Here is a 13,542-nt window from a genome sequence, read left to right on the forward strand (position 1 = left end):
CTGGGTATATGGGGGAAAGAATCTATATCAGCTTAGGGAAAATAAAATTGTAGGAATGTTCTACCTAGTTGCTGTTAACTGGTTTCATTTATGTCCAACTTTTTGTGGCCCCCTCATTCAGGGTTTTCTCGGCAAATTTACTGGAGTAGTTTGCCATTTCCTTCTCTAAGTCATTTTACAGATGAGGAAACTGAGGTACACAGGACTAAGTGACTCGCTCAGAGTTGTACCACTAGTACATATTTCAGACTAGATTTGAACTCAGGTATTCCTGATTCCTGGCTCAGTGCTCTATCCATTATACCACCTAGGTGCCATCCTAACTAGTTAACAAGTATTTTTTAAATACTCACTATGCATCAGGCACAGTGCAAGCAGAATAGGATAGAAAAATAATACTGAAACTGTTCTTGTGTTCAGGCTGTTTTCATTCTGTGGATGGAGATACTACACACATACACACACACAAAATACACAAAATAAATATAGAGTAAACACAAGGTAAATAATCAGGGCAAAGAACATCAACAGTTGGAGGGAGTGGGGGGTCATGAAGGATTTCATGTTAAAGATGATGTTTGAAATGAACCTTGAAGGAAATCAAGAATATTCATTCTACCTTTATTTATACTTTACTGAGGGCATACAACTATATGGACAGGTAAGAACACAGAGAGATATATAGATAAGTAGGTAGATAGTGATGTAGATCGATAGATATATAGCTAGATAGATGAGTAGAAAGGTGAAAGAGATGGAGGCAGAGATAGTGAGAGATGTATAGAGAGAGGGAAAGAGGAAGAGAAAAAGAAAGAGAGAAGAAACAGAGAGACACACAGATAGACACAGAGGCAGAGAGACAGAGAGAACACAAGGGAACTAAGATGGCTTTCTATTATAATTCTCAGGCTATTTCATTATCATCTAATTCAGATATACATTTATGTCACGCAGAAAAATTGTCCAAATGATATCATAACTTGAAAGAGTTAACACTGTTTCATAAACCACTGTACTTGCAGAGAACAGTTTATGAACTAGGAAAATATGAGTCACTGACTGTACAGAATATAGTGGGTAAATCAATGGAGAACAGACAAGCATACTGACAGATACTGCAAATTCTAATTTAGTAGGCTTTAGTCCTCAGATCCTGAGTGTTTCTCAAAACTTCCATCAGGAACAGAAGGATATGTACAAAGTACTTAAAAGCTGCAGACTGCATTTACTCTTGAAGTGGCTTTCCTTTTAACATTGGTTTCATGAGTTCAAAAAGTAGACCATTCAATGAATGGACTACATAGCTGAAGTAGGATGATGTATGAATTTGGTATGAGAGGCTTAGGTTCAAATTCCAGCTCTGCTACTGTAATATTGGAAAAGTCACTTGATTTTTCTGGGCCTCAGTTTCCCTTTCTATGAAAAGAAAGATTGAAAGATTTCTTCCTACTCTAAATGCAATGATAAGACTTTTCTACTTTACAATTCATCAAGCTCTTGTTATGTTTTTCTCAGAAATGAGAGTCATTTAACACCACTGCCAGCCCATTTCACTACTTAAGTATCTTTCTATAGGGCACAACCCAATTTTTCTTCTTTACATTAAACATGGTAATATATGTATATATATACACACATATATAATGCAATATATGCATACTTATTTATACAATTATCTTGCCAGAAAGAAAAAAAAGATCAAAAAGGAAAAAAAATGAGAAAGAAAACAATATGCAAGCAAACAACAACAAAAAGAGTGACAATGCTATGTTATGGTCCACATTCAATTCCCACAGTCCTCTCTCTCTCTGAGTGCAGATGACTCTCTCCATCAAAAGATCATTGGAACTGATCCGAATCATCTCATTGCTGAAAAGAGCCACGTCCATCAGAATTGATTGTCTTATAGTCTTGCTGCTGCTGTGTTTAATGATGTCCTGGTTCTGCTCATTTCACTTAGTATCAGTTCTCTAAAAGCTCTAAAATCATCCCATTAGTCATTTCTTACGGAACAATAATATTCTATAATACTCATATACCATAATTTACTCAGCTATTCTCCAACTGAGGGGCATCCACTCAATTTCCAGCTTCTTGCCACTACACAAAGGGCTGCCACAAATATTTTTGCACATGTGGGTCCTTTTCCCTCCTTTAAGTTCTTTTTGGGATATAGGCCATTAGAAATACTGTTGGGTCACACAATCCAATTTCTATTCTACAAATTTGTCTTCCTGAAGTCAGTTTCCCTCGACTATGCCAGTCACAGTGATCTCTTCCTTCTCTCAATATCTCACTCATTTAACACTTCTGTATTACTTGGTATTAGAAACTATTGTGTATTTGTGAATGTTCTATGCCCCCATCTGGCAAACAAACTTTCTGAGAGTAGTAGGTGTTTGTGCCTTCTCTTTGTCTCCCCCATTTATTTTAAAAACAGAACTTAGAGTATGTATTTAATAAATATTGCTTAATTGTTTGAAACTTCACAGCCAATCATTTTCATACAAAGTCTTCCTAAGTCTTTTCTGAGGCAATGGTTAAAAAACATATAAATGAAAATTTTAAAGAGTAAGTGTTAAAAAGGATGAGCCAGGAATGTGGCAAAAATTAGGGAAAATAGATAGAATGACCATGTAGATAGCTTATACCCAGGCAAAATTAAGAGAACAAGAAACTCTTTTGTTTATTGGGTGGACTGTCTATGAGAAACTTAGGGGAAGACATGAGGTAAAGTCTCATAGGAAAATAGTCATGGATTAGTTAATTCTGCATAATTAAATCTGCATAATTAAAGGATATGTTCACATGAAGGAGATCATGGGATCATAGATGCTTTGGAATATTACAGCATTTAGATTATCATTGGTAAGGAAGTCATAATGTAGTATGGCTTGATCAGATAACGTCCTAACAAGAGCTTTACAAACTCTACTAAAAGTTCATATAGTTAGTTCCTAAGAAGTACAAAAATTAATTTCTGAAGTGATCATATTATTGAAATATTTCCACTGGGACTGGACTAACTACCACATTTTACATATGAAGTGTATTTAATAATGAATTCAAATACATATGATCACATCATAGGATTTGTTATTTTCACTAATAGAAACCTAACTGTACTTTCTGGTCACCCAACTTTCTCAAATGTAACTGAACTACAAAAACTATTACTTATTCAAATAACACATTCCAACCTTTTACAAGCTTTGAGACTGACAATGTAAGGGAGGGAGATTTGTTTCTAATTATTTAATTATGGAATTTCACATAGTTCGTGCAATCTTTATTACGTTATAGATTAACATCATTGACTGGATTGCAAGAATGAAAGATAATTTGAGGTACAAAAAAACTTCAAATTTAAACCCAGAATCTCCTTTACTCATAACCATAATAGGTTTAGGAAGTTGTGATTGTACAAGTATAGAGAAAATGAACAAGTTGCTAATTGTTTCCTAATTGGTTATTATAGATAAACTTTTCTTCAAATGGAATTCCCTGACATCATTAGTGTGTATTAGCATAAATACTGTATACTAAAAAATGATCATTAGAAAAAGTTGAATTCTTATTGTGAATAATTCCAACTGAACCTTTGTTGTTTCGTGTGTTGTAGTACATAGCACAAAGGCTAAAGGACAAATAGTTTGGAGAATAGCTTATTCCTGCCCAGGGGAAAAAGGAAAATGGTTTACTTACCGCCAATTAGCATGGTGCAGATGGAAAAAATCTTTTCTGCATCTGTGTTGGCAGATACATTCCCAAATCCAACACTGGTGAGGCTGCTGAGGGTGAAATACAGGGCTGCAATGTAGGCACTTCGGATGGATGGGCCTCCTAAGGTGTTATTGCCACCATAGTATGGAGATTCCAGACGTTTTCCCAACTCATGAAGCCATCCTACAGGGAAAATAAGGGAGAAAATTTCAAATGGGAAAGGAATTCTACACTGGTCAGGTTATGTCATTATTTAGTTATTTAATAGTTCTCTTGAAATGTCAGCATGATGTTGTGGCTAGAATAATAATGATAATGTTGATAAAAATATTAACAACAATAATATCAAATATCAATTAGATATTACTTTTAGGTTTGCAAAGCATTTTACATTTATCCTTTTTGATTCTTAAAACAACTTTGAGAAAAAGGTACTATTATTATCCTCACTTTACAGATGAGGAAACAGATGGATAGTAAGGTTAAATATCTCATCTAAAGTCTCTCAAAGCATGGATTCAAACTAAATCTCTCCAATTCCAAATCCAATCTACTTCCTACTGTATCACATTGACTTCCACCATCTTTGAAGAAAAGAAAGAAAAAATGTTTGCTAATTGGAGAATACCCTACTTTTTAGTTCGATTGCCTATGACTCTTATTTCTATACTGAAACATTTGTGATTTGTCTAATAGACATCCATGAGCCTCCCAAAAAGTTTCATAAAACTTTATTTTTGTCTCTTCAAGGACTAAGAACAATGCAATTTGATGAACCACAATGGGTCCAAGACATTATTGATGTAGATATAGTATACAACAGAGAATAATGCAGATAATCTGTGATCAGTCAAGTCTTAACCATGTTTATCTACAAGTTCCTCACAAAGGATTTATTGCACTTGTTGCATAGATAGGTCATTAAAAGATCTTTTTCTAGGTTTTGTAACATTTCAATAGTGCTAAGGAAGCACCTACTGAGGGTATTCCTCACTTTCACAACCTGCCCATCTCTTTTTCTGGTTAATTAATTCTTGACATCTTTTATGGCATTCTTAGATATAACCCATTGTATATAATATACTTCAGCCTACCTATCACATTCCCACCAGTATCTCTCTTTCTATGAAATTTAGAATCTGGGGAATATGGTGCCTAAGATTTGTAACCATACAGCATCATTGGAAAAGCATTGCTATTAAAATGATGTGTTTTTATACAAAGGAACAACTTAAACTGCACAAGAAGTACAAAAATGTTGCTCCAGCAAAAAATTTCCTCAAAAGTAGAATGGATTAAATAGAACCTAATGGAGTTCCATGAGATAAGAAATATTAAAGCAAAATCCAAAGAATGAAAAAATGGAAGAAAATGTAAAGTGAAAATAGCTATGGAAAATAAAATGGTACATAGGATGAGCAATCACATGGATTAGCAAGTACAAACTGTTTATGTTTTAATATGGGGAACTAATATACTCTTTTGAGGCTGTCCTTATTAGGGGGTCATAGAAAGCGTCTAATTAGGTAGAAGGCTTGGTTCTTTTCTATCTTAATGATCTTGAAAAAAGGATGGAGAGAGAGAGAGAGAAGAATATAATAAAGAAAGCGAGAAAGAAGAAGGTTAAATAAAATTATCTCAAATAAAAGAGATACGCAAGTAGATTTTACAAATAAAGTAGAAGAGGAAGGACGAATGGCCAACATTTTAACCTTAGTATCATCTGAACTAGTCAAAGGAGGGAAATTTTCATAAATCTAGAATTTTACTCAATAAATTCTTGAAACACAATGAAGCATACATTTATTTATATGAACAATGCAGAAATTTATTTTCCTTGAATATGAATGCTTGATGTGAGAGCTTTTCTTTTCTTCCTTTTTTTTAAACTTGGGAGGGGTGGTGGTAGAAGGGAGAAAACACAGATTTTTGCAAATCTGAAGAAAAACAATTAAAACATCAACATCACCTAAAAATGATGTGATGTGGTCTTCATCGAGGTGGTGTCAGAGTTCAAAAAGCCTGCATTTGTCTCAACTCTGATTCCTACTATGTGCAATTTTGGAAAATTATTTAATTTTCCAGTATTCCAGCAACACTCTAGGAATCTAACTTTTAATGTAGGCATTGCCCTAAATTGTTAATGGAAGTTTTCTTTCCCAGAATTCCCTAGAGCAGTGAAATTACATGTCCAATTCCAAATCAAACTAAACCAACAGAAAAAAAAAAAGTGACAAAAACTCTGCTGTTGACTTGAGTTTGTAGTTAAAACACAAACACATGAACACATCCAAAAAAAAAACAAAACCAAAAACAACAGGATAATCAGAAACATCTGTCCAATACAGAAACAGAGCAGTCTCTAGCTCTGGGAAATTCCTGTTACAGCTTCTTAAATATCATTCTATGGAAATTCATCCCCTGTACTTAGAATATCAAAAGGATATGTCAGTACATATGCCACATATGGATACCAAATATTATTATTATGTAAAAATCCCACTACAAGGTCCATTTTTTCAAATGTTGAATATATATATATGTATATCACAGATAATAATGATGATAGTTAACATTTATAAATTACTAAGTGCAAGACGTTCTAAATGCTTTACATTCATTTACCTCATATGATTCTCACAACAACCCTAGGAGGGAGGTGCTGTTGTTATTCCCTTTTTATAGATGAGGAAACTGAGGCAAATGATCATTGTGCCTAATCCAGGGTCACACAGTAAGTTTCTGAAGTCAAATTTGGTCTTCCTCAATCCAGGTTCTTCATTCTCTCCACTTACCAGCAAGCTGCCTATATATATATATATATATATATATATATATATATATATATATATATATATATATAAACCCTTAAATGTTTGTTAGTTGCTGTTCTGACCTCTACAATCTCATATCTCCCCCTGAACATTTATTAAAGAACGTCTGAAGAGAAAGGACACTTACCTCCAGTATTTTAATTCTGTAAATATATGGTAGTTAACATTAAAAGGAACCATCTTGATTACTGATAATATAATTTGAACTGGTGTTGTCCTTGCTTCTATATGCTTATGATTTAAATGAGATAACATTGAAATGGCAAGTGATTCTATATTGATTCTATTGTTTGTTCTTGAAGAGGACCATGACATCAGGGAGGAGATGCCATGACTTCCAAATGAATTAGATTTCATGAGAGAGGGCTGTACAAAGTCACTAGTCTCATTTTCTCCTCCAGCAGTAAGATATAGATCAGGATTACTGGATCACTAAGTGGGTGTTACCCCAGTGAAACGGACTCCTGTTAAAGATCTTTGCTTAAAAAATTGTGTTTCCCACTGTTTTGACGCTAGGCAGACAGTGAAAACTCGGTGGCAGAAGACAATAGTGGGCAGTAAATCATAAGACCTTATTTTATTTCTCCCCTCTGGGAAAAGTCTTGTACAGTTTGATTTGCTGAGGTGATTGTTTGCCATTTTGACAAGAGCATTAAATAATGGTACACGAAATAATTTTTTTTCCCCTTCAAAAAGGCCCATGAATCATTATGACCCAGTTCTTACTTATCTTCTTAGATATCACAACAACTAAATTTATAGTGGATAGATAAAAGGGGATTTGTATTTTTCCAAATTGAATCACTCTGATAATTGCAATAAGGTTTAAGTGAATAGAAGATGTTACTTTGCCCCATAGAATAGATGCTGTACGACCCAATTCTCATCTTTTGCTGCATTGAGGGACAAAAACAAATGTTTATTTCTCAGTGCAAGAATATAATTAAGTACCTGAATCAAAAATTGGAACTAACTGCACTAATTCGCTACACCTTGAACTGAACTCAAATTGCTTTTGTACAGACTTAAGAAATAACCTCAAACTCAGGTTTCCTCAGTTTCTACAAAAAGATACTCTTTGCCTACCATACATAGGTACCATCTTTCCACAAAGATTCTGATGAGTTTTAGTATGTCCAGAGGAGGATGCCCAGCATATTGAAAGGAGCAGAGATCATGCCATTTGTGGGGATGAGTAGAAGGAAATTGGAATAGTTGCCACCCAAAAGAAAAGATTTCATAAGAAAAATCTTCAAATAGGTTAGAGACTGTCAAGTGCAAAGAAGGGTGAGTCTTGTTCTCTCACATGCTTACTAAATGCTTTAGGCTGAGTGCTTTAGTCAGACTGAATCACTACACAAGACAAAAGCAAGAACAATGGGTGGAAGTTGTAAAAAAAAGCAAATTCATGTTTTATAAAGAAAAAACTCCCTAAAGCCAAAGTTGCACCAATGCACTGCATCAGGCAGAAGTGCTTTCCATCTCCTGGAATTCTTGCAGTCTATTTTGCTTTTTGCTATCAGACGGGATCCCTGCTTGAATTATAGATTAGACCAAATATCATATATATCGTAGAACACATATAAATATATATAAATATATATATATATATGTATATCTATATCTATATCCTATAAGTGGAGCATCTGAGAAACAGAGGGTACCACAGATAATATCTGTGATACTTTCATAATTCACCAATCCCAACTTTTGGCTAGATATTCTCCATTTCTCTGTTTATATTTTCCCATCTTAAATTAATGCAAACAAGGGCAGCTAGATAATACAGTGGACTGAATGCCAGGCCTGGAGTCAGGAAGACATCTTCCTGAGTTAAAGTCTGGCTTCACACACAAAATAGTTATTTGATCCTGGGCAAGTCACTTCACCCTGTTTAACTCAGTTTCCTCATCTGTAAAATGAGCTGGAGAAGGAAATGACAAACCACTCCAGCATTTTTGCCAAAAAAACCCCAAAAGGGGTCACAAAGGGTCAAACATGATTGAAAACAACAAAAATGCAGTGTATTATCATATAATGTATAATACATATACACATATATATAATGATATATACTTACAAATCAAGAGAAACACATTTATAAAACATTGATTAAGCAAAGAACCATTGTAATGTAGTCACCCTAAACTGAAACTAAATTCAAGAACATCCCAGATAGTATCCTGGAAATAAACTTTATGGTAGGAGAGTTGAATTCTTTCTCTTTAATGTTTCATTATCCATACATTTGCACACATATCAATGTGTATATTTGAACTGAAGCCAAAGTAAAGACACTCAGGTGGGAAAGAAATTACAGATAGCACCTCAGATCCAAGAGAGGGGAGAGTCAGTTGAAAGTACATTGACTATGGGCAGCTAAATGGCTAAGAGCACCAGCCCTGAAGTCAGAAAGACTTGAGTTCAAATCTGACTTCAAAAACTTAACATTGCCTAGCTGTGGGACCCTGGGTAAGTCACTTAACCCCAATTGCTTCAGAAAAAAAGAAAGTGTATTGACTATGATGTCAGAGAGCTTAAATTTAATTCTTTCTCTGATGCTTATCACCCATGTGAATTCAGGGAAATCACCTGCTTGGGTTGAAATTTCTCCATCTGTGAAATGAAGGAGTTTGAGTGAATGGCCTCTGGGTTCTTTCTAGGTTTTGATCTATGATCCAAGTTTTATTGCTATCACTCTCTCTAGTGATCTATTCTAACAAACATATGGTAGAGCCATTTGCAGGGCTTATTTTTAATATGAGAAGGTTGCTACTAACTTGTGCTATAGTCAAAAGAGCAAAAGATGTAATGATCATGAAAAAAAAGAAAAAAAAAACTGGTGACACAGAAAAGTATGTTACATCCACAAAGTCTGTTATTGACTCTGTCAGCTAAATAAAACTTTTTTCCCCTGCACAGTACAGACTTTCCACAATGAGCACACATGTTCTGTTATAAGACAGCATGTCACTATACTGTACCAAAGGACGCAATTTCACCGATTTGGAATTCGCTCCCTCCTCCCCATTAATGGCATGGAAAATCTTGTTTCTAAAAGAAAGCATGCCCTAGAACATCCTCTTCCTGCTCAATTTCCTTCCTGATGGACATGTAGACAATGTTTTACATACAACTTAATATAGGTTCCATTGCATTGAAAAGAATTCAAAACATGACTAAAGAATAAGAGGAAGTAACGGTAAATAATGTTTATGATTAAGACAGATTTATTCATTAAAATTATCTTATTTTGACAATAAATAGAATAATGAACTTGTTGTTTATTGGCCCAAATGTTAGTGAAGATAATAATAAAGGAATACTATTCTTATAAAGATTATCTCATCTAATATTCTGGTATTGCCATATGGCTTGTAGTCATGGAGTACCCAGAAGCATCACAATTGCAAGTGACCCAAAGGACAATGGGAAGACACCTGGTGAGTATAAACAGGCTGTAGCACCATGCCAAAAATGACTTGGGTGAGAGAAGTAGAATAAAAGCTACTATCAAGGAAATGGATGCTTGGAAAAGGAGATGGGTCTGTCTGGTAGAAAGCGTGAAGGACAACAGATGGACTGCCTGAGTGCATCACTGGGAGCCATAAAATATTAAGAAGCCCCAGAGGAAGGCCTCCAGCATGTGGGGAAGATTCTCCCTGGGGGATTTATAAGGAGGATGTGGACAAAGGGCACACAGGAGGACAAATCATGTGTTAGTTGCAATGAATACCAGAGGAAGATACGGTCTCCTTGGTGAGATCACACTGCCAACATATCTATGTAAAATACTTTAGTATTTCACTATTTTTAAAATTTAATAGTTTTTATTTACCAGATATATGCATAGGTAATTTTACAACATTGACAATTGCCAAACCTTTTGGTCTAATTTTTCCTCTCCTTCCTCCCACCCCTCCAGATGACAGGTTGACCAATACATTTTAAATATGTTAAAGTATAAATTAAATACAATATATGTGTACATGTAGTATTTCACTATTTTTAAAAAAATCAATAGATGATTGTTTTTAAAAAAACTGAGACCCTACAATGTATTCAGCACCATGTAGGATCCTTGAGGGACATGAACTATTTCTTGCATTTTTCTTTTTTTTGTATCCCCAGCATTTAGCAGACTGTATGGAACATAGTAAGGGCTTAATAAATTTTGTTGACTGGCTGACCTGCTTAATTCTTTCATTTGAACTCTAACTATGAATCAAATATCTACTTTGATTGTTAATGTTAGTGCCTTTAATTGTTTCTGTTTCTCCACATATGCATTTACATATGTAACTTGTTTTACACAATAAATGGATTTCTGAAAATTTTTAAAATCCAATCATATTTAAACTCATTAGTGCCAGTCTATATTTCAGTGAGTTATTTTGTAATTCAAATATCCTTTTTGTAGTGTGGATATTTATCCAGTAAAGTACCTTAGAAATTCAGCCTTATTTACATGCAAATGGATGTGGTTTCTTTACCTGTCAAGTGAGTAGATTTGGATTGAATAATCTCTAGGTAGGATTTGGACTAAGTAAATTAGAATGCTAGCCAAATAGGGTGTTACTGCTATTGTTATCTTTGTTCTTCAGCTGTTTAGTTGTGATTGGTTTTTTTCATCCAATGTTCTTATGAAGACAATGGAGCGGTTTTTCATTTCCTTCTCCAGAGTGTCCCCTTTTTATAGATGAGAAACTGAGGAAAATAGGGGTATAGTGACTTGCCCAGGACTACACAGTTTGCAAGCATCTGAGGCTTTGTTTGAACTGACTCTAGGCCCAGTGATCTTCCCATTGCACCAACTAACCATGTGGGGAAGGGATGGGATCCATGAGTGGAAAAGAAGGAACATAAGACATTTTTTTCATAGTTCCCCCCCCCCCTGAGGCTGAGGTTAAGTGACTTGCCCAGGGTCACACATCTAGGAAGTGTTAAGTGTCTGAGACCAAATTTGAACTCTGGTCCTCCTGAATTCAGGGCTGATGCTCTATCCACTGCGCCACCTAGCTGCCCCCTTTTTCATAGTTTTTAACTCATAGTGAAGAAATTATTTTACAAACCAGATTCAATCCTGGGACTTCCTTTAGAATGCCTTTGATTTGTGATGCTGACCAAGATTAACATCAGAATTTCACTTGGTTATGATGACAGCACCAAAAAAGATCTGGGACTTTCTCCCCATGCAAGTACTCAGGCTAATAAGATTCAGAATACAAGACCATCAGGTGATAAATATGGTGGCCATGGTAATCCACTAAGACAACATGCTGGCTCACAAAGGGGTAGTAATCTACACTGGCACTGGACCCATTAAATCCCTGAACTAATGAATCCTTGAAATATTGAAGCAAGTACAAAACATCCCATATTGTCTCTTCACAAAAATGTTTTTTGAGTAAGCTGCTTCTGCTCTCTTTTGTGCTATCTTGAACTTGCTTCTCATTGACCTTGAATGATATGAGTGATGAGATTTTCTCCGATAAAATCACCCAATATTCCTGGGATAAAGGTGGAGAGTTTTTGCATTTTGATCTGTCTATTTCTTTTGCTGCTCTATTTCTACTACTTGGCTAGCCTGTTCTTTAGGAACCTGGCAGATCCAGCATTACTATGCAGAGTCAGAATTTTCCCCAAATGAATGCACCACTTATGCAAGTCCATTGCAGAGTGACTTTGTATAGTAACTGTCTGGATTAATGCAAAGAGAAAAATGGTAATTTGCCTTGGATCAGAGACATACCTCAAACTATTATTTAATGGTATAAATATGTCACATTTCTTCCTTCTTTTATGTAAAAGACATTCCAGAAGTGCACAATTATTTCACAGCAAGACAAAATGACCCAATTAAACAATGACTTTTAAATAATGCATAGCATTTGCCCACTTGTAAATAAGGCATCATGACATATATTTAAGCATCTGAGAAAACTGCAAACTTCCTGGATTGTAATTGAGCACCCCAGCATCCCTAAGTAGTCTTCCTGATCATAATTCTAAGAAGTATGTCTGAGCATCTGCTCACTACCTACTGGGACCTTAAAATCATAATTACCAATTCTTCACACAAGGAAAATCACATCAATTTTTATCCTCTTCTCTCCCTTCTTTTCTTCCTCATTTCTCTTTGTTTTCTTCTTTACTTCATCTTCCTCCTCCTCCTCCTGCTCTTTCTGCTGCTGCATTCCCTTGGTGTGCCCATCTCAGTGCCCGTTTTTTTTGAAGGAAGCACCCACCAAGAACTGATAGAGAAGAGTGAGGAAGCCATTAAGACTGAAAATAATACCCATTTTAGTTTGAAAGTAGCAGGACAGTATGGCTCAGTGGTGCAGTTTAAGGTTAAGAGACACATAGCACTTCAGAAATTAATAAAAGCCTATTGTAAATGACAGTTTGTCAATGAGGTAGATCAGATTCCAATTTCATGGGCAGTCAATTAATGAAACAGACATTCTTGCAGTTGGAAATGGAGGATGAAGATCCAATTGATGTATTCTAGCCCTGGGCAGGAGGTGTTTACTAAAAAGAGAGTCTGCAACTCCAAAACTGTGCTCCCAAGAAAACAATACATTCACAATTAGAAAACCAAGATTTTGTTTATCTAGATTGACTATTGTAGTATAGTTTTCTCACCTTTTTGATTCCCTCCCTCCCCAACCTCATCCCCACCAATTCCTTTATTATACCAAAAGTAACTGCTATATATATACATATATATATATTTTTTTTTAAGAGGCAATTGGGGTTAAGTGACTTGACCAGGGTCATCCAGCTAGTAAGTATTAAGTGTCTGAGGTCAAATTTGAACTCTGGTCCTTCTGATTCCAGGGCCAGTGCTCTGTCTACTGTACCATCTAATTGCCCTTATAATGCTGGATGGAGATAAAAAGCCCAGTGAATGTGCACAGAAAATTTTGAGTTTGGCAAGGCATATTTTGTTGGTTCAAAATAAATGGACACGCCAAGTTCAAGG

General features: G+C 35.3%; 1 protein-coding gene across 1 annotated transcript in view; it reads right to left on the bottom strand.

Annotated features, from left to right (window-relative positions):
• The window catches only part of KCNH8 (potassium voltage-gated channel subfamily H member 8), a 384,094-nt gene that overhangs the window by 97,808 nt on the left and 272,744 nt on the right, over positions 1 to 13,542 (bottom strand). The window contains exon 8 of the mRNA XM_074269414.1: positions 3,706 to 3,906. Within this exon, the coding sequence (XP_074125515.1) occupies positions 3,706 to 3,906 (201 nt within the window). The remainder of the gene's footprint in view (positions 1 to 3,705; positions 3,907 to 13,542) is intronic.

Source organism: Sminthopsis crassicaudata, chromosome 5 (genome assembly GCF_048593235.1).
Source record: "Sminthopsis crassicaudata isolate SCR6 chromosome 5, ASM4859323v1, whole genome shotgun sequence".
Classification (NCBI taxonomy): Eukaryota; Metazoa; Chordata; class Mammalia; order Dasyuromorphia; family Dasyuridae; genus Sminthopsis; species Sminthopsis crassicaudata.